At 33.1% G+C, this 22,340-nt stretch overlaps 1 protein-coding gene and 1 long non-coding RNA gene across 3 annotated transcripts in view; both read right to left on the bottom strand.

Moving 5' to 3' along the window:
* LOC142348415 (uncharacterized) overlaps positions 1-1,230 on the bottom strand; it is a 43,750-nt gene extending 42,520 nt beyond the window's left edge. The window contains exon 1 of one of the 2 annotated variants that reach the window (XM_075399770.1): positions 809-1,230. In XM_075399770.1, coding sequence (XP_075255885.1) covers positions 809-821 — 13 coding nt within the window. In that variant the 5' untranslated portion in view covers positions 822-1,230. Of the gene's footprint in view, positions 1-393; positions 681-808 lie in introns of those variants that run through there. The other variant, XM_075399771.1, reaches the window with a different exon arrangement.
* A 13,480-nt stretch (positions 1,231-14,710) lies between these two features.
* Positions 14,711-15,650, bottom strand: LOC142348414 (uncharacterized). Its single transcript, XR_012760730.1, has 2 exons — positions 15,579-15,650; positions 14,711-15,299 (listed from the first exon to the last, which is right to left on the bottom strand). It is a non-coding gene; the product is annotated as an uncharacterized LOC142348414 (long non-coding RNA).
* Positions 15,651-22,340: the final 6,690 nt, after the last annotated feature.

Raw genomic sequence — 22,340 nt, 5'->3', positions numbered from 1 at the left:
CGCAAATCTTTTTTTTTGCAACAAGTAAATTAAAATTATAACCATACGGTTAAATATACCTGAAACAAAAAATATTTCAAATCATTCAAACAATATTAATATAATAAACAATCTTACATCTTTTAGCATTTTTAGCGGTGACAATTCGACCCGGGAAGCAAATTGTTGTTGTTTCGAAAATGTTTCTGTTTTTCAATTCAGCCAAAGTTTACTTATACATATAAATACAAAATTTAAAGTTGTAAGTGTTCCCCACCTTCCTAAAAATTAATAATTGTGCTATGTAAACACATTCATTAAAAAAGTTAATGATTTTTGTCCTTCATTGCTTAGTTTTCTTAAAATTGTAAGTTTTAATACTGCATAAACATGAGTCGTTAATAGTGTACTAACCTGGAATCAAATACCCTTGAATTTCAAAATCAATGAACAAAATTCAAAAATTATTGAACACCAAGTATAAATAATATCCCGGAATTTGCTTGGACTTTGAAAACGAGGCGCCAAATGTTATCTGTCTAGGCCAGATTTGCGAATAAGTGATAATCAAAACCGTCATGGAAAATTAATGGAAAAAAGATAAAAAATTTAATGGTTCAAGCTATCGTTACAATATCCATTAAAACTTGTGGAAAAATCGATTGTGCGTTGTGCTAAGATAACTAACTATCCATGAAGCGTGTTTAACGATTACAAGTAGACCAAACAACTCTGTTGAAATATAACAACAACCATCTGCAAATTGAAAACGGAAAATGAGAAATAAGTTCAGCTTCAAGGATTGTAAAATTTTGTTTGCACAACTTACTTTTCCCGTCCATAGCTTTTTGAGTTGAAGTTGACTGAAATCCAATGAAAACGTAATCTTGAAATGTGGCGCAATAATTTAATCAATTCGCTCTAACTTTGCGTCAAAACTCTCGAATCGAGGTACTGAAATGAACGTTCAAGCTCTCAAGTTTCAAACTCGAAAACCAGTTCTTGAAACAATTCGGAATTCTGTTCAAATGTTCTTGAATTATTCAGGTTTGCAGCGTAGGCTTTTGATTATGCGAAATAATCTATAATAAGTTTAAATATGGCTTCAAAACAATAACAGAACTGAAAATGTATTTAACCTAACGTTAGTGAAATCGGCAATTTATAAAACCAGCCCTGAAACTGTTAGAAATAACTTTAAACAATGGACCTTGCAAAGCAGGCGTTTAATGTTTTGACATAAATTACTACTTAGCAGTGGTGAATTTCACACATCAGCGATCTTTATTGTCAGAAGACAAATATTGGGCTGAACATAAAACAAATAAAACAGTTTGTAACCATATTGGGCGTCTATAACGGCGTGTTTGACATTACTGGTGAATTTGATTTTCTATAAGGAAATACGACAATAAACATAATCAACACTGATTTGCGAAATAGAGTTTATGCATTGATGCAGCTCGTTATAGTATATCCCAAACAAGGAGGCTCGTTAATGTGCGTCCGCACATGATGTTCCGACCCGAGCTCATCTACATTTTTGACTTAATTGTCAACCAAATGAAGAGATAACAAAAGCATATGTTTGAGTTTAAAACAATCGTTACAAAACCTAACTGCTAATTGAATTACATGATGCTATGCCTCATTACAGCGGCAACAAGATCTGCCATTAATGAGACTACAAGAAAAAAGCCAACAAAGTAAGCAAAAACAATAATTGCACGGCAAAAACTGAATATCTAAAATTAAAAGCACCTAGTAACAACTTCAAAATTCTTTCAGATAAAATTTTAACTACACAATTTTACTTTTTCCTAAATATACAGCAGATGGAAATTTTTTCTAATGAGAGTAGGTAACAAGTCGACAACGAGTTTAATCAACATTTTTTAAATCAAGAAATTTCAAAAGTCTTGAAAATCATCAACTTTTAACAAAAGAATCCTTGATATATTACTAAAATGTCATTATCAAAACAAAAAAACTTGCCTTTTGTTAGACTAAGCCACAGAAAAGGACTAAAGATGCAGAAAAGCTCAAAAAAATTACAAACGGTTTGCGAAAACACGAACTATTGATACCATTAAAATCATTAGCTTTTATCTGAATATTATGTATTTTTAATTCAATTGTTATTCCTATTATTTCAGCTAACTGTTTTTACTGAGAGATTAAATAAGTTTACTTGAGCCACATTTGAAAATCATTGGGACCTGTTATTACGCGATTGTGATGAAAGAAGAGAAAAAATATTACAAAAGTTGACTCTGAAAAAACGTTCATGAAAACGCAAATTGTCCAAAACGTCAGTGACAACATAATATCAGTAGATATGTTATTTTTTGAATTAAACGAAATTGGATAGGACATCTCAATGACGAAAGTAAAATGCAAGTTGGTCAAAAGTACAAAAAATGGAAAACTTGAAAAATCTTTGAAAATGTTTATCATAAACTCTGATACTATTCGCTATTAAGTGACTGCTTTGGAAACCATCAATCATTCAGTTCTCAGATGAAGTCTGATGAGAACGGTCATCTTTATACGGCTACCAAGAGAAAAATAGGCAAAAAGAACAAATTCAAGAAAAAAATTTAGCGAAAAAATTGTCGAGGTCATTGAAAATTAAAATTGAAATTTTTTTATTCTCATTTAATTTTTTTCAATAGCAATTTGATTTGTTAAAGGAACCAATTAAAAGAAAAGAAGCATTCAAAGACAAAAAAAATGTGAAAATTCGTGGCATGTAAGTCCTAACACTAATAGGCAAAAGATAAAACCGCTTACCAGATTTATTTTTGTTGCAGTAAAAAAATGGTGTCCTGTCAATACTGAGACTGACGAGCAGTTCACGAAAAAGTTTAAGACTCCTTAAACATCAAAAAACAATTTCGAGAAATTGTTTTTAACTTCTTAACAGCCATTAAATCAATAGCTTTCAACTGAAGTCAATAAATATGCTCAGATATGCCCCGATGAGAATGTTTGAAAAGAATGTTTGTCATGCATAGTTAATCATTTAGACATCACAACATTTCCTTTATTTTTGAAAGAACAACAACAAAAACCAAAAGTTTAGTAGAAAAATGCGAGAAGTAAGTGTTGAAGCCGTTTAAGCCATAAGCTTTATCTGTAATCTATTGAACTTGCTCTCTAAGCCAATGAGAGCCAGCAATAATAAATAATATGATAAGATTTCAAAAGTAACCAGGAATGCAAAAATATCAAAGAAATTAATTTTTTCCTTGGGATCATGTGGCATTGAAGTCATATAACCAACAGCCAGAAGATAAAACCACTATCCAGAATAATTTGAAATGCAATAGAAAAAGATGAAATATTGTTAATAATGAGACTGACTAACAATTCACGAAAAACAAGTTTAAGATTGGTTAGGGTTTAAGGTTGTTTGGTAGTTTAATATTGAAAAAAAGTTTTAGATTGGTGAATACACGAAAAAATGTTAGATTGGTTAATTATATTTGGAAAAAAGATTGGTTAATTATTTTCACAAATCTTAACAGCCATTAATTTCAATAGCTTTAAAGGGAAAACAACAAACATGCCCAGGACAGCCACAATGAGAAAAAGAAGATGTTTGTAACTCATAGGTAAACAATAAGGCATCACAAAAAGTCTTATGACTACGAAAACAACAAAAACAGGCAAAAACCAAAATTCAGTAGAAAAATGCGAGAAAATGTCGAAGCCATTTAAACCATTTTCTTTTCTCTGAAAATCTTATCTGTAATCAGTTGAGCGTCTTCTCAAAGCCATTGGGAGCTATCAACATTAGGATAATGTGAAAAGATTTCTAAAGTAACCAATGATACAAAAATATCCAAAAAATTAATTTTCTTTTTAAATTTTGTGGTGTTGGAGCCTTTTAAACAATAGTTAGAAGACAAAACCGCTAACCATATTAAACTTGGTTGCAATAGGAAGGCGGAGGGTCCTTTCATCACGGAGACTGACTTAAGGTTCACGAAAAACAATTTATGATTGGTTAACAATAAAAAAAAATTTCAAAAACTTATTTTTAAAGTCTTTTTAGCTCTTCAATCCCTTAGCTGTCCAGTCAAAACACAAGATAGGTTCACTTAAAGCTCATTACAAAACTTATGTTTTAGCTATTGATCACATGCCATAGGACTCCTAAGTTTAGTAAAACCTCAAAAAGAAAATCAAAATTGCTCATAAAATTACGAAAACTCAAGAGTAGAAACAAAAAAAACATTTCTATGAAAAAGAATTTTTTGTTCATTCGGCTTCATTTGACTATAAATGAGGTTTGTCATTTAGAGAACGGCGATTTGAAAAGTAACTACTCTCTAGGTGACTTAAAGAAACAAAAAAATGAAAAGTTTTCTAAAAAAAGAGCTCTCAAATAGAGTTCGAATTTTTTTGGTAACGAACTTCCCTATGAGACCAGAACTAGTCTTTCTTTTGTCTTTACATTATTTTGAACACAAAATTGATTCACTTTGTGGCCTGAAATTAAATTTTGCAGTTCTATTTTTATAGCAAATATCTTAGTTTGGAGAAAAATTACAGTCAGAAGATAAAACCACTAACCAGAATAATTTGAAATGCAATAGAAAAAGATGAAATATTGTTAATAATGAGACTGACTAACAATTCACGAAAAACAAGTTTAAGATTGGTTAAGGTTTAAGGTTGGTTGGTAGTTTAATATTGAAAAAAGTTTTAGATTGGTGAATACACGAAAAAATGTTAGATTGGTTAATTATATTTGGAAAAAAGATTGGTTAATTATTTTCACAAATCTTAACAGCCATTAATTTCAATAGCTTTAAAGGGAAAACAACAAACATGCCCGGGACAGCCACAATGAGAAAAAGAAGATGTTTGTAACTCATAGGTAAACAATAAGGCATCACAAAAAGTCTTATGACTACGAAAACAACAAAAACAGGCAAAAACCAAAATTCAGTAGAAAAATGCGAGAAAATGTCGAAGCCATTTAAACCATTTTCTTTTCTCTGAAAACCTTATCTGTAATCCGTTGAGCGTCTTCTCAAAGCCATTGGGAGCTATCAACATTAGGATAATGTGAAAAGATTTCTAAAGTAACCAATGATACAAAAATATCCAAAAAATTAATTTTCTTTTTAAATTTTGTGGTGTTGGAGCCTTTTAAACAATAGTTAGAAGACAAAACCGCTAACCATATTAAACTTGGTTGCAATAGGAAGGCGGAGGGTCCTTTCATCACGGAGACTGACTTAAGGTTCACGAAAAACAGTTTATGATTGGTTAACAATAAAAAAAAATTTCAAAAACTTATTTTTAAAGTCTTTTTAGCTCTTCAATCCCTTAGCTGTCCAGTCAAAACACAAGATAGGTTCACTTAAAGCTCATTACAAAACTTATGTTTTAGCTATTGATCATATGCCATAGGACTCCTAAGTTTAGTAAAACCTCAAAAAGAAAATCAAAATTGCTCATAAAATTACGAAAACTCAAGAGTAGAAACAAAAAAAAACATTTCTATGAAAAAGAATTTTTTGTTCATTCGGCTTCATTTGACTATAAATGAGGTTTGTCATTAAGAGAACGGCGATTTGAAAAGTAACTACTCTCTAGGTGACTTAAAGAAACAAAAAAATGAAAAGTTTTCTAAAAAAAGAGCTCTCAAATAGAGTTCGAATTTTTTTGGTAACGAACTTCCCTATGAGACCAGAACTAGTCTTTCTTTTGTCTTTACATTATTTTGAACACAAAATTGATTCATTTTGTGGCCTGAAATTAAATTTTGCAGTTCTATTTTTATAGCAAATATCTTAGTTTGGAGAAAAATTACAGTCAGAAGATAAAACCACTAACCAGAATAATTTGAAATGCAATAGAAAAAGATGAAATATTGTTAATAATGAGACTGACTAACAATTCACGAAAAACAAGTTTAAGATTGGTTAAGGTTTAAGGTTGGTTGGTAGTTTAATATTGAAAAAAAAGTTTTAGATTGGTGAATACACGAAAAAATGTTAGATTGGTTAATTATATTTGGAAAAAAGATTGGTTAATTATTTTCACAAATCTTAACAGCCATTAATTTCAATAGCTTTAAAGGGAAAACAACAAACATGCCCAGGACAGCCACAATGAGAAAAAGAAGATGTTTGTAACTCATAGGTAAACAATAAGGCATCACAAAAAGTCTTATGACTACGAAAACAACAACAAAAACAGGCAAAAACAAAAATTCAGTAGAAAAATGCGAGAAAATGTCGAAGCCAATTAAACCATTTTCTTTTCTCTGAAAACCTTATCTGTAATCCGTTGAGCGTCTTCTCAAAGCCATTGGGAGCTATCAACATTAGGATAATGTGAAAAGATTTCTAAAGTAACCAATGATACAAAAATATCCAAAAATATTATTTTCTTTTTAAATTTTGTGGTGTTGGAGCCTTTTAAATAATAGTTAGAAGACAAAACCGCTAAACATATTAAACTTGGTTGCAGTAGGAAGGCGGAGGGTCCTTTCATCACGGAGACTGACTTAAGGTTCACGAAAATAAGTTTATGATTGGTTAACAATAAAAAAAACTTTCAAAAACTTATTTTCAAAGTCTTTTTTAGCTCTTCAATCCCTTGGCTATCCAGTCAAAACACAAGATAGGTTCACTTAAAGCTCATTACAAAATTTATGATTTAGCTATTGATCATATGCCATAGGACTCCTAAGTTTAGTAAAACCTCAAAAAGGAAATCAAAATTGCTCATAAAATTACGAGAAGAGTAGAAACAAAAAAAACATTTCTATGAAAAAGATTTTTTTGTTCATTGGGCTTCATTTGACTATAAATGAGGTTTGTCATTAACAGAACGGCGATTTGAAAAGTAACTACTCTCTAGGTGACTTAAAGAAACAAAAAAATGAAAAGTTTTCTAAAAAAAAGAGCTCTCAAATAGAGTTCGAATTTTTTTGGTAATGAACTTCCCTATGAGACCAGAACTAGTCTTTTTTTGTCTTTACTTTATTTTGAACACAAAATTCATTCATTTTGTGGCCTGAAATTAAATTTTGCAGTTCTATTTTTTATAGCAAATATCTTAGTTTGGAGAAAAATTACACTAAAAGTGAACAAAAGCATGCCAAATATCCCGTGTTCACACAAAATTTCTATTCCCGATAACTCTTCGAAAAACACGAAATTCAGAAAAATCTTTTTCATTTTGAAATCTACGCTGGACGAGCTGTTCAATGATACCACTCACATTTCTCTACGATGTATATATCGATCGGCCAAAATTGTCTGAACAAAAAAAAAACCCATTTGAGTTTATACCTCCTTCCCCCACAAGTGGGGTCGGAACAAGAGTCCTAACCCAAGAAAACTTAAATTACGAAATTGCAGATGTCGAGATGAACAAGTTATAGTCTGTCCCATAAAGTTGCAACGCTATCGAACGTTCGAAAAATTCGGGGCATACAAATGAGCAACGTTTTGCTAGATATCTGCATGTTTTAATTTTCGGCTTTGACCTTGAAACGTTCGATAGCGTTGCAACTTTATAGGACAGACCACTTTTGTAAACGTATACAGTTGCGCATTTGAAAAACTGAAACTTAAGCGAACATTTCAAACTGCACAACTGAGTTCAAAGATCAAAGTCCAAAATAAATTTTGCAATGAAATGATGCAACGCGTTATTTAGTCTGTCACACAAAGTTGAAATAAGCGAACGTTCGAAAACGCCAAAAGTTTGCAACTGAGCATCAGTGTGGTCATTTGAATGTCCACGTTTTTTCCATTAAGCTTTCATTCGTCCATTTTTTCCTATATGCTTTAATATCGAACTTTGAACTTCAAACTATCACTTGTGGCTTTTGAAACGTTCGCTTATTTCAACTTTTTGGGACAAGCTAGTTAGTTCCGTAGGGCTTCAACGCATGCCCACGTTCGAAAAACTTAAGACATTGAAATGAACATCAAAAAGCTGATATCCAACTGTTTTAAATTGGCCATTGACCTTTGCAATTTCTGTTAACGTAGCAACTTTATGAGGCAAACAATACAATCCTTCTGTTCATGCAAATGCTTTTGATTTAGAGTTTTGATCTATATTTAACGACGGGTTTGACTACAATTAATTTAAAAAATTTATCTTCAATGTGTCTTGCCCATACTTTTTGTCCTTTCATTTGCTGCCCATTTTTCTCACTTGTTTTCACCCTGAAAAGAATAAGCGATGATAGTTAGTTCTGCAATGTTCCGACTCAGTTTAGCGGCGGGGGGCATATGTCCGGTTGTTTTTTCGTTCAGTGATTTTTCATCGATCATGATACTAATCGTACAGAGTTGTGATTAGTAACCTAAGAAACCTTGTCAAGCAAAACACCAACACCGGATTTTATAATTATTTGCCACTACTGATGACGGTGTACATGTTGTGCAAAAAGGTATAAGGTTATACCTAGGTACAAAAATTAGGTAAAATTTAACATTAAGATTTGTATTAACTGTAACAATAACATTAACGCAAACATTTGCCAGAGCATTTTTAATATTAGTATTAACTTTTAATATTCACATTACCATCAACATAACTTTTACAATTAAAAATTATATAACTTTTAATAATGTTATTATTACTACGAAAATTATTAATACTTAATACAATTAACTTTAGTTTCAAAAACATTTGACTTATTTCACTTATTCTTTTTAAACTCTTCATGAACCCTAACTAATTCTTTATATTCATAATTATCTGCTGTCTGTCATTCTTTGACTTAGCATATAGGTTAATAAGCTTAGCAGAAACCTGTGTAAACAAGATAAAATCTGTGACTACGTTATAATTTTTTTAATGTTTTTTGGTTGATCCACATAGTTTTTTACGCTGTTTGTATTGAGTAAGGAATCTTTTTTGTACCAATCACATTTCTCTACGATGTATATATCGATCGGCCAAAATCGTCTGAACAAAAAAACCCATTTGAGTAAATAGCTCCTTCCCCCACAAGTGGGGTCGGAACAAAAATCCAAACCCAAGAAAACTTACATTGCCAAATTGCAGATTTCGAGATGAACATGCTATAGTCTGCCCCATGAAATCGCAACGTTTCAAACTGCACAACTGAGTGCAATGATCAAAGACCAAAACAAATTTTTCAACGAAATGATGCAACCCGTCATATAGTTTGTCACAGAAAATTGAAATGAGCAAACGTTCGAAAACGCCAAAAATGTGCAACTGAGCATCACTGTGGTCATTTGAATGTCCACGATTTTTCCATTAAGATTTCTTTTGTCCATTTTTTTCCAATATGCTTTAAAATCGAATTTTGAACTTCGAAATCTCACTTGTGGCTTTTGAAACGTTCGCTTATTTCAACTTTTTGGGACACGCTAGTTAGTTCCGTGGGGCTTCAACGCATGCCCACGTTCGACTTGCAACTTAAGACATTGAATTGAACATCAAAAAGCTGATATCACATTGTTTTAAACTCGTACCTTTATTAGATTCAAAGTTGAACATAGATTTTAATTGTTTTTCAAAAAAATTTTCCTTCAATTATTTCTTTATTAGTATCTTCTGTTTTTCATATTGTTGATTGGGATCATAAAACATAATTAATTTTACATAACCCCCTTTTCCAATTTGATGCATATCCATTTGAACATATATTACGTTTATAAGATTTTCTTTCATAATGACCAATTTTGAAATAAGGCTTAAAATTACTATGATTAAAAAATTCTGTATTAGCGACAAACATAGCGAAAAATCCATTGTAAAAACATAAATATTATCTTTTTTTCTATACCATTAGGTGTTAGAGATATATCTACATACATTATTTCAAAATTTTTCGAAGATGTATCAAATGAGTTTAATTCAAATTGTTTATTTGATTGTTTTACCATTAGTAATAGAACATCAGTAATCTCATTGCCTACAATGACTGGTTCAACTTTTCACTTATCAATATAAGAGATAACAACTCAGTTGGTGAAAATTCTAGACTTTTCAGAATGTTAGTGTTATTTTCTAACACTTGTAATGTTTGTTTTCGATTGTAAATTATATTCTCTGTACCCGTGTTCAGTAAGTTGTTTGTTGAATTAGAGTTTTAGATAAAGGTTCGAATAACTCTTCTATGTCACTATAATTTTCTGGTTGTTTTAAATTATATGCCAATCAGTTTCTTCCGTTCTCTCTTTTTTTAAAATAGTTTGTTCAATTAGTGTTTCTGGTTTAGTTTCAGTCATAGTTTTATCGGATTTAAAATTTAGGATTTTTTCGGTTAATAAATTTGTAAAAAGATTTTCACAACAAGTTTAGTTCTATTTGAGTAGACCTTTTATGTGTCACATTCATATAAAATTTTAGTTTAGTTTGTTCTCGTAGTGCAACAAAGTGAACACTTGCTGCCTATAAAAAATTCAACAAGTGTATGATTTATTTAAAATTATAACAGCGTTTTAGTGATGTTTTGTCCCTGAACATTCGAATGTTAGTGGCAAGTGATATTCATAGTTGATAAAATCATTCAACTAATATGAATTCGTTTTTTTAGTAGTTGAATAATGTATTTTTGTGATTGATAGCAGTATGTTCCTGAAATCAAATATTCCATCAGAGCAAATTCTGGTTTTTTCGGCTCTCATACTCCACCGAGACAACAAAGTGAGACACTCCAAAGATGTAAAAATTACAATTGAAAATTTGTTGAAGGAGTGGTTGGTGGAAAAATTTCAATCTCTTGTTCAGTCTTATAAGAGATGCACTCAATTCTCGAGCAATGCTGTGAGAACTCGAAGGAGTGATCCCGAGGAGAAACTGCGAGCGTTTGCGAAAAAGTTTTAAGAAAGGAACATCAAATATGCAACAAGGGTCCTTGCAGATAAAACGAAACGAGTGTTCTTAAGCCTTCTGATTTAAAAGGCGGAAGAACGGTAGCCGAATTTCTGCAATAAAAGCACCCGAAAGCCTCACCATTATTCGAGACATTCAACATATCAGAAATTCCTCCTCAAGAAAAATTGAATATAACCAGTAGTGTAGTTGAAAACAAGCCCGGAAACTTTTCGGTGGTTCAGGACTCTCTAGATCAGACGACAACCACTGGTTTGATGCCTTAATTAGGTTTGGCCTCAAAAGCTCCAGATTGAGAGACTTAGTTTCTCAGCTAGGTAATTTGATCGCAAACGAAATCATTTCATGGCGTAAATTTAAAGCCTTGTTCTCATGTCGACTTCTTGCTTTAGATAAACAGCCAGGAGTCAGACCAATCGGCATTGGTGAAAATTTGCAAAGATTACTCGGTAAAACAGTAGCTGACTTAACTGGTGATTACTTGATGTATGCGTTTGGATCAGAACAAATTGCCGGCAGAGTGTCATGTGGAATTGAGGGATCGATTCATGGACTTCGAGAGTTGTTGAGAAAAAGTTTTGGTCTGCTGCTGCTTGATGGCCTGTTCCTCCAATGGTTTTGGTCTGTTGCTGCTTGATGCAAAAAATGCATTCAATTCTATAAAGAGAAGTTCCGCACTTCTAAACGCTAGAATCCTTTGGTCCTGAGCTTCCACGTTTCTGTTCAAGAGTTACCATGAAAGCTCTAAGCTTTAAAGCAATACTGACGTCTTTATCCGCAGCGAAGAAGGAACAACTCAAGGCGACCCTCTTTCAATGCTGTTTTATGGTGTCGCTCTATTGCCTTTAATAAAAAAAATTGTACAACCAGACGAAACATAAACAAAGTTTTTATAGAGATGATGCCGCAGCTTGCGGAAAAATTGATGACTTAAAACAGTGGCTGCAACAAGTAGTTAATGAGGGTATGAAATATGGATACTACCCTGAGCCAAAAAAGAGCTTCCTTATTGTTCATCTAGACCATGTTGATGAAGCCAAGCGTTGCTTTGAGCAAAGCGCTTTGAAAATTGTGACTGGAAAACGTTATCTCGGAGGCTTCGTTGGCGATGAAACTACCACGAAAAAATTTGTTTATAAAAAAAATCAAAATTGGCAGGCCAAGATTCAAATTTGAGCGCTACAGCCAATTGCTGCCCTCATGAGAGTTTCTCGGTTTTCAAAAAATCAGTCCAGGCCGAATGGAATTTTCTGATGAGAATTGTCCCAAGCTGCGATGATTTTTTGAAACCACTAGACGATTCAATAGAAAACCAGTTAATATCAACCATAACTAACATTTATAATGTGAGTACTCCACAACGTAGCCTGTTCATTTTGTCTGCTCAGAATGGAGGATTAGTAGGTATTCCAGACCCAGTGGTAAAATCGACTGAGCATTTTGAAATATCCAAGAAAACATCTTCACTGATTTCGGATTCTATTTTGAATGGAACGACATTGGATATCGACGCACGCAAAACTCACGTTCGCAGCAGCAAATAAAGTTTTCAGCTCGAGAAAGAGTCCCAGCAGAGTAACACATATAAGGGTTTGTTAAAACAAGCATGCACATCAGAGAGAAAAACACGGAGCGGAATTTCAAAACGGGAAACTCTTGTTGGTTAACAGCAAAAGTGTCAGAGGGGGACAATTTTTTTTGTCGAAGTACGAATTGCAGGAATCCATGGCGCTAAGATATCGTTTACCCCTAACAAACCCCCCTGTGAAATTTGACGGCTTTGGTGAGGACTTCCATTTCCAGTATGCCCTATTCTGCAATAAAAGAGGCCTGATTACAAAAAGGCTTAATGGAATTAGAAATTTATTGGGAGACTTATCGTGCCTTTCATGGACTTACACTCAAAACGGGCCAGTAATTCTTGAACATTCAGAGAATCTGAAAGCGTTGAGAGCCGATCTTCTCTTAAGAGGTGTCTGCAGCCCGCAAGAAACTGCCTCGTTTGATATTCGTGTCTCAGACACTGAAGCCAAATCTTACAGCAACAGAAATGCAGAGGATGCGTTGGAAAGCTGCGCTGACAGAAAGAGGAGAAAAAAGGCCAAAGCTTGCCAGGAAAAACATATAGTTTTAACTCCGTTAATTTCCAGTGTTGACGGCATGATGGCCAGAGAGAGCAAAAGTTTTCTCAGAAGACTGTCTGACTTCTAAGTGGGACAAACCCTACAGCATTATCATGACCTGGGTCAAACTGAGAGTTTTGCAATCTTAAGGGCATCAAATCTGTGCATAAGAGGAACTAGATCTAAATGGAGATCGTTTCTCTATGAGGATGGAGCTTTTATACCTTGAAGAAGTATGTTTACGTTCCAGTTGTAATCGGATAAAAGTTATCAAATGTTTATCACAAAACTTGAGAGGGCAGCGTACTTGTAGACTAAATGTCTACTGGCATGGATTCAAATTTTCTTTTATAAGTCACCCAATCAGTAAGGTCAACAAATTGTAACGCCAATTATTAGCGCTCCGATGTTTTGTCACCCAATGAGTGGGGGCATCAACCTAAAATCAAACTGACGATGTTGCGAGCAGCATCAAATGAGCTCAATTTGAAAAAGTCATCAACCCGAAAAACTACATTATGTATCCAGAAGAATGCCCTCTAGCTAAGTTAATGCTAAAGATCACAGATTTCGTTCTTACCTGATCTAAGTGGGGAGAACAAAAGCACATTGTAAGAGGCTTATTTCTTGTGAAGAAAAAACTGTCTGCTGATATTAGATTAAATAAACTGGTAATCTGTTGTGTTGATGACAATATCATGTTAACCAAGTTAATTGTCAATTGATTTGCGTTTTATCTTAAAAACAATCGCAAGGTCAGTGTTTAGGTGATTTTCACACACACACACAAAAATTGAAGACTTTGCCGTTTAAGCGAGTTTTCAACAATTTTCTGATGTGAAAATCATTTAAATAATGTGAATTTTTCATTCACTACTAATGAGCGGTAACGCAATTGATTGTGGGTTTCCGGGAACTATGGAGCGGGATTGAGGACCCCTAAGTGTGGAATAAGAGCTCCTTACTATGTGGAATATGAGAGGGAAGTGCTGCCGCCCATTTCCAGAGAGGCCTAAAATTGGTTTTGTAGATTCGGAATACCAAAGACGAGAAGTTGGTTCCCATATCCCACACTGTAAGGCTCTTTAAGTAAGTATTACGTTTTGTGGTATCAAAAGTTAAAATTGGACCAAATTGTAAAATGGACCAAAATAGTCCATATTTTAATTGGTTGGCGCGCCGGCTTGTAATGACCCAATTCAAAGTCTACCCACTGGCTATTTCAAGAGCCGATTAGTAGCACGTTAGCTCCCATTATTGTTTAATTGTCTCTTTTTCTGGCCTTTTGAGTTGAAGCTATTTGAATTTCTGTGTTGACTCTAATTTGTTTAAAGAATTCATTATTATTACCAGAGCATTCTTGTTCTTCCTATATTCTCCCGTACCTAACTCTAAGTCGAATTCAGCACTGAGTCAGAGTCTAATTCAGGTCACATTTTGCACTGAAATTGTCTGATTCAGAGCTAATTCAGTGATTCATTCTGAATTATCTTCTGATTCAGAAGAAAACAGAATATTTTCTCTGAATTTTGCTCTAATTCAGAGAAAATCAGAAATCAATTCACAATTGGTTCTGAAATCCTTCTGAATCAGTACAAAATCATGAAAATTCCCTTTTAGACCAACCACTCCCTTCTCTTATCCCTTCTTTTTATCTCTCTTCCATTTTTTTCTTCTTTCACATATACTGCTATTTTCAACCACTCAACACTCTTTCAAGTGAGGGCACTTGGACAAATTCGTTAATCAAATTGATAATACAAAATCGTATTCATACAAATCAACAAGACTCAATTCACAAATCAGATATAGTCCCATCGTCTCCATGTCATTCATCAATTTCAGAAGTAATTTGCTCAGAAAAGAAAGATGAGCCAATCATTTCCGCTTCCACCTCCCCAGCTTAGCGGGTGCATAATCATTGCAATCCGCAATGTTTGAGCCAAACTTGATCACATTAAAATGATTTCTTTGCTTTCATACTAGGATCGTACTAAGAAATCGAGTATGATCCAGTACGAAATTAAAGAAATTTCAAACCGGGAGTATGCTATTTTAATTATCATAATCATCTAAAATTGTATAGGTTTTGGGATGATTTTAACGAATAATATCAGTTTCAGGAACTCTCTTTCGTTACCAAAAGGTTACATGAGAGTCCACAAGACATTCACAGATTTGTTTTTGATCTGTTTTAGATGTTTTACACTTCCATGGATCGCATCTTCTGCTTAGCCGCAACGCTGACAACACCTGTGATCGTTTCTCTCGACTCACACGCTTAGCCATTGTGACGTCAGAGGTCACTAGCAGACATAGAAGCAGAATGGTGATTGATACCTGGAACAGATTAATAGTAGTCGTTTTTAGTAGTTTAAGACACTTACTTTGAACACAATGCGATATGCTTACCTAGATTTTAAACAAAAAATGAACATTTGTGTGATAATTTGGAAGTTTTGCTTTATAAAGAATAGGCAAAAAAAGATACCCAAATGATTATAAGCCAATTTGAAAAAGTTATTTTGAAGCATAGAAACAAAGAAAAAGTTTTTAAGAAATCCTTTCAGAAGAAAACTGGATCTAGATTATAAATATAAACTTAAAAAGACAAGTTACCGTTATCTTAAGCATTATGTTTTGACGATGACTGTATTTCCGATAACAGTTTTTGATAAGAGTTAGAAGACAACTGTGGTTCCTATATTTCAATTGACCTTATAAATGGAGTTTTGGCGCTATTTTTAGAAATTGTGGTTGAATGGTATAACTGTTTTATTGAAGTCATCAGAAATCACAGTTCATTTTTGTACAGTTGATATCAATCAACGTAAAAGTCAACTGGCTTCAATGTCTTTGGTAATATGGAATATTTTGACGGAGATGAAGGAAGAATCTATGATTTGATTTGGATTCTATTGTTTCGTGTCCCCGCCTTCGTGTGCAACTACCTTACATAGGAACCTGATTTGTACGTGGGTGTGATAAGAGAACGGGGGGGGGGGGGGGGGGGAGGGGTATCGTAGCTCACTGATTTGCTATAAGCAAGATAAAATAACACTCAGTTTGCCAACGAAGAGGCTTATCTACATGAAATTTAGGATCTATTCTGCCCCCCCCCCCCCCCCCCACCGTGTTTTTAATAATCCCCAGCTACGAATTTTTAGATAAGAAGTTACTATGTAAGAAAATAGCACGCGCGCGCTTGGGATCATGAAAAAAAAGATTTATGCTTACTAAGCTGTGGGGGGGGGGGGGGCAGAATAGATACAAAATTTACAGTCACCTGGCTTAACTTAAGAATTTGTATGTTGATTAAAAACTTTGAAATAGGAATGAGGAATTAGCAAAAATGTGGCGGAAACTTCTGACTATAATGTAAAACAGAACTTGATAAATTTTGCTAAGACAAGCCATTTCAATTCTTGGTTTTCTTGAGACAAATTTGGACAAAACAGCAAAGCCTTGTAATGCTATAGTTTCCATTATAGAACGTTTGAAATCTTAACTTGATCTTGCCGCAATACTTTATTTGTTGAACACGCATACAAAGATCTTGCACAACAATAAGCTCATACAAATCTTGGCTTGCCGTTAAAGTTTCGTTTCAGTGGATAATTTTCAATGAACAGGAGTTCATGCAAACTTGAAAACCCATCATCGCCAAAAACTTCAGAGAGGAAATTATGTGAAAATTATATATGAACAGGAATCTATGTTGTATCAATATTTTTCTAAAAAGAAAAGTGACAATGTTTGTCTTAAATTAAATTAAGTTACAAAATTTTAAAAATTATATAAGAAATGATGTCAACTATCGAGCGAGTCTCAATCGGTCGTGTAAGGCTCAATCAGCAACACCAAAATCCATTGGCAGAATAATGAACAAAAATTCATTGGAAGATTAAAAAACAGATCTGCAAAAAAATGCAATTGAGGAAAAACAGTGAAAAAATTCACTCTAAGTTTACACGGGAAATTTCAGGATTCTTTTTGTGACACAGAAAGCTTTTACCTCGTAATTGACAATTTAGAATGCATTTTTCAATACTGAGGCCTCAGTCAAGAGTCTGGCTATAAGCTGCATCTATTTAAAGTCCTGGTTTGCATGTTTTTTATTCCAAATGAGTTCTCCCTTGCCCAAAAAGACAAATTAGGGTTTCAGCTGTACACTATTTAGTGAAAATGCCTATATTGTAGGTGCGGCACACTTTAAGTTCTTGGCGATCAAGCCCTCTCCTGCCATAGCTGGGTCGATATAACTGGCTGTCACGATTGGTTGAAGGACTAAATAATATCACCATGCTCATCCGCTAGCCTCTCCGCGAACTGACAAATCTGCGACCCGATGACAGCGATAGGGCGGGAGACATTTATTTGCCACGTTTTCCTCCACTTCAACCAGCAGTGCTAGAAATTGTTACTATATCCCCTCTGCGAACCATTCATAACAAAAACGCAGCGAGGAACTGTGGTTTCACTCAAAATGCAGCAGAAGAGAGAAAACACGAGAAGTGCTCACAATAGTGCAACCATATGTGTTGTTTTGGTTTTACAACCTTGGCATTAAAGAGTTTCGCCTAACTATATTAAATACTTCCTTTCTTGTGAACACTAAGAGTTTCCAACCTGCTGGCAAAACAGTAGTTTGCAACAGAATTGCTCAATCTGTGTCAGGTTGTTCAATTGGTGGCTCAAGCACATAAACATAATAGTGTAATAAATTTCTACCAACTTTTTTTGCAATGGTGGCACAGGCTGCGCTTCATCAGTTAAGGTTGTCATACTTCAAAAAAATCAAATACCAAAAAAAACCTCTCCTTGCTCGGACGGAATAATTTTATCTCAAACAAAAGAAAATGACTCAAAATCCTGACACTACCTAACAATGTGTTTTTGTAGATTATATATAAATTTTTGTAGATTAAAATTTGAAACATGTTATTGGCATTTTAAATTTAAAAGTATAGGAAAATACAGTAGGCATTTGTGGAAGGTCATTTAAATAATAGGTTTTGTTTGTAAAGGGGGGAAAGTTGCTTTTTTCAAAAGTCACTCAAATCATACTAAAAAACCAAAATTTAACTTTTGTCAGATTTATTTTAATAATTTGTTTTCACTAGGGTTTGGTTTCATCAATATCAGGTATTTATTATACGTCATATCGATTATTCTGCAAAAAAAGGAGATATTGAAATAAAAAACAGTGGCCCAGCGCAAATAGAAAAATTGAAAACAATAGACCAGTAGTACAAAGAAAAGAAGAGAACAGACGATGATCTCAAGTTCTGGTACATAAATTGTAGAAGCCTAAATAATAAGTACGAAAAGTTGTCAAATTTTTTGACAACTCTTGACGAGTTGTCTTTCCTAGCTGTTACCGAAACGTGGATTAAAGAGAACAATATTATTCAAGATTCTTTTCTATGCAGCAGTCATCAATTTATTCATCAGCCGAGATTATCACCAATTGAATTGGAAAGAGAGGAGGTGTAGGCATATGGATACCCAAGCAGTTTTCAATCAAAATAAAAAATGACGTGAACAACATCAACCGGAGTTTTTTTTTGAATCACTGTGGATAAAAGTAACTGAGCCTCTGAAAACGAAACTGCTCATAAATGTCGCGTATTGATCAAACGTAAACCTTTCAAAATTCTTCCTTGATGAAATGACATGAGAAATTTCAAGTGTTTATTCCAGCACTGACAATCTAATCCTGTTTGGAGATTACTACATAAACATACTTAAAGAAACTGGGAAACAATTACTTAACAACTTCATTGCAGATAACGGGCTTCAGTGCGTGAAAACAAAAAAAACAACATGGACAAATGGAGAAAAACTTTCCTTAATCGACCACTGCTTTTATTTAAAAAATCAAATATTCGAAACAGATATCAGAGTCAATGGTTGAAAATGACAAATTCAATATTGTATATCAATCATCATTGAAATTAGAATGGAAGCAGCAAAAGACAAAATATTTCATGTGAGATAAAAGGAGATGCAAAAGAAGTAATTTTAACCGTGATATTGCATTGCAAGGCTGGTCGCTAATGTACAAAAACATTGGAGCAAATAGAATTTCTCATACATTCATCAAAATTTTCCAAAACGTATTAAAAATTCGCGCACCTCTGAAAAAAATAGTCAAAAAAGTGAAAACAAAAAAGGAGCGCAATAAATGGCTATCAAAGAACTGCGTATTCTCATTAATGAAAAGCATCTTGTATTCAATGAATAGAAAAAAAGATCCTAATCAAGAGCTCTTTAACAGTTACAAAGTAATTAGAAACAATGTTAATAAAAGATTACGTAAATCATCTGACGATTATACAAAACATTTTTTCGAGAATCTCCCAACTTCAGAAGAACAATGGAAATTTATCAAGAACAAAATTAACTCAAATAAACCGACAGAAAAAATTCCAAAGCTGAAAGAATGCCATACCGTAATATCAGATGAAAAAAGCATTGCAAACTGTTTGAATAATTGTTTTGCCCGTCTTGGTTTTTACAAGGGCAAAATAATTGCACCTAAGTTGCCTGCTTTTAATTTAAGGGAAATGAATTCAATTTCAGGCCGGTATCCAGAAGAGAACTATACAAAGTTATTTTACTGACAAACTACCAAAACAAAAGTCAGCTGGACCAAGGCATATACCATCTTGGGCACTGAAAGATTGTAAGTTGTCCATTGGAACCCATTTACAGTTTGCTATTAATGAGTGCAAAAACACATTCCCTGAAATTTTAAAAAAAGCCTAGGTCACCCCCATCTATAAGAAAGGCGACAGGCATAACCCTGAAAACTATCGACCAATTTTGGTCAATCCAACATTAGCAAGTATTTTTTGAAAAACTTCTCTTGGAGAAAACGTCGGAACATTTAGATATGAATAAAAAAATTAACAAAAATCAATTTGGTTTCCGAAAAAAAGTCGTGTCTTAATACAAAAATTGCACTGACAGAGAAAATAAATCAATATGTTGAAAAAAAGATAGTCTTAACAATCTTTTCGGATTTAGCAAAAGCTTTTAACTCAATATCCTAGGACATTTTCATTCAAAAAAATGAAAATTATGGTTTTGGAGAAAACGCAAGAGTCTTATTGAAGTCGTTTCTATTTAACAAGAAACATTGTGTTAGAAACGGAATAGTTGAATCCGACTGAACAATTATAATTCATGGCGTTCCACAAGGTACTGTACTAGGACCACAAGTATTCATACTTTATGTAAATGACTTCGGCGAGGAAGTAGTAAAAAGTTCGAAAATTTTACAATTTGCAGATGACACAGCAATTTTGTCATGAAAAAAATGAACAGTGTTTAGAAGCAAAGACTAAAAAGATATTGACGGAAACTTAACTAAATATGAAACAAAACATGTTAACACTAAATGAAGGGAAAACAGAATAAAGGGTTTTCAAAAATGAAAAGTTACCAACTGTCAATTGCATTGAATTTAAAAGTCTTTCATTGAAACCAATAGATGAATGCAGATACCTAGATTTTATTCTTCTCAAAGAGTTGGCCTATCAAAAACAACTTAATAACGTGATCAGTAAAATTGCTTTAGCTATCAGACCAATTTATTTGGTACGCAGTCAAGTACCTTTAAAGGCTCGAATAAATCTCTTTAGATCACTTGTTTTATTGCATTTAGAATTTAGTGCAATATTTTTTCAAAGTTTGCCAGAATAATTGACAGAATTGCAAAACTCAATTGACAGAATAGACGAAGAATATAGATGGGGCATAAAAGTTTGCTATTTTCGAACAAAATTTGACAGTAGTGATAAACTACTTCTTAAAAAAAATTCAAAGAAGAAAAACTTCATTAAATAGACTTTTCAATTTTGTCCAACAAACAAACATACAAGATCAAAAAGATTCAGAATAATCGGAGACGTTGAAATTAAAGTTATTAATCGTACATATTATTTTTCTCTCACAAATAAATGTAAATCAAAATGGAGTCAAAATTCAATTATAAGAAATTTTGTTCGGAAATGGAATAAACTTCCAAGAGCTCTGAGAAAAGGGAAAATCAAAGAAATACTTTAAAAAATTGAAGATAGAGATGCAAAAAAGACACGAACGAGTTCCAATGGACAAAAAAATTGAATGCTTTAAAAGTTTTTTTTTTTAAAATAATTCACGAGAACTAGAAACTGAACCTGAGTTTTTCATTGTTATTATGTTTAGTTATTCAAGGTAAATATGTAGTATGTTTGATTTATAATATTACAACATGTAACTTAAACCTTGGGGTTATTCGATTTTACATGTATGAGATTTAAAAAAAGGAAGAGTGGAAACATTTGTGAACGAAATTTTTTTTATCGATAGCTTTGAAAAAGCAGCGCTATTCTTAAATTTTAATCTAATAATGCTACCCAAAACATGAACAGTGAGCTTAACAATAGCTTTATTTACGCATAAAAAATGCCATTTTCACGTATAAAAACTCCAAAAAAATATTTAGCAGCCAAAAATAGTTGCAAGGGTTGCAGGCGTTGAAATACTTCAAATAACGTCAGCTGTGTTGAAGACGATTGGGATGTTTTTCTCCTATCATTAAACTGAATTATAGTAATTGTTGTACTGAGGGTTGACAAAGGCTTTAGTGACACCATTCAGGCAAACGGCAGTAGCTTTTTCAGAGGAACTCAAAATAAAAGTTCTATAAAAATTGTTCCGACCCACATGTTGAGGAAGGAACTATATACACAAATGGGTTTTTTTTGTTAAGTCAATGTTCGTCGATCGATATATTCATCGTAGAGAATTGAGACTGGTAGCATTAGAAAGCTGGTCCAGCGTAGAGTATGGAATTGGATTTTTTTATTTTAGTTTTTTACGTGAGATATTGAGGTTTAAACTTTTGAGAAAATTAGAGTAATTTCCGTTGATTTTATTCGCATTTTCCGGAATTTTTGACTGAAATTTCGCTAATTGGCTAAATTTTGAAAAAATTTTTTAAAGAAAGTGTTGTTGATTTTACTTTTAAAGACACAAAAACTGTCGGCTTTTTTATTTAATTTTTTGTCAAATTCTGGCTAAATGTTTCCAAATTCAGACTTTTTTTTATCAAAAACAGCACGAAATAAGTTTTTTGATTAAATTTGCTGTAAGTAAACACCTAAAAACCACTAATAAAATCTTTGTAGACTCAGAAGGGGGCTATTTCTACTTCCAAAAATTTAGCTTCGAAAAATTAAGTATTTTTATTGAACGAACAGCATTAGCAGAGTGAGTTTTGGACCAATCTTGGACTGTTACAATCATGAATAATTCGGATTGTGATCATTCGGTTTTTTATTGAAAAAAATTCGATCTTTTGTATATATTAATTATTTAACAGAACATTTC

This window comes from Convolutriloba macropyga, chromosome 10 (genome assembly GCF_964194025.1).
Source record: "Convolutriloba macropyga chromosome 10, txConMacr16.3, whole genome shotgun sequence".
In the NCBI taxonomy this organism is placed as follows: domain Eukaryota; kingdom Metazoa; phylum Xenacoelomorpha; order Acoela; family Convolutidae; genus Convolutriloba; species Convolutriloba macropyga.
The sequence above is the reverse complement of the archived record's forward strand: the minus strand, read 5'-3'. Positions and strand labels throughout refer to the sequence as shown.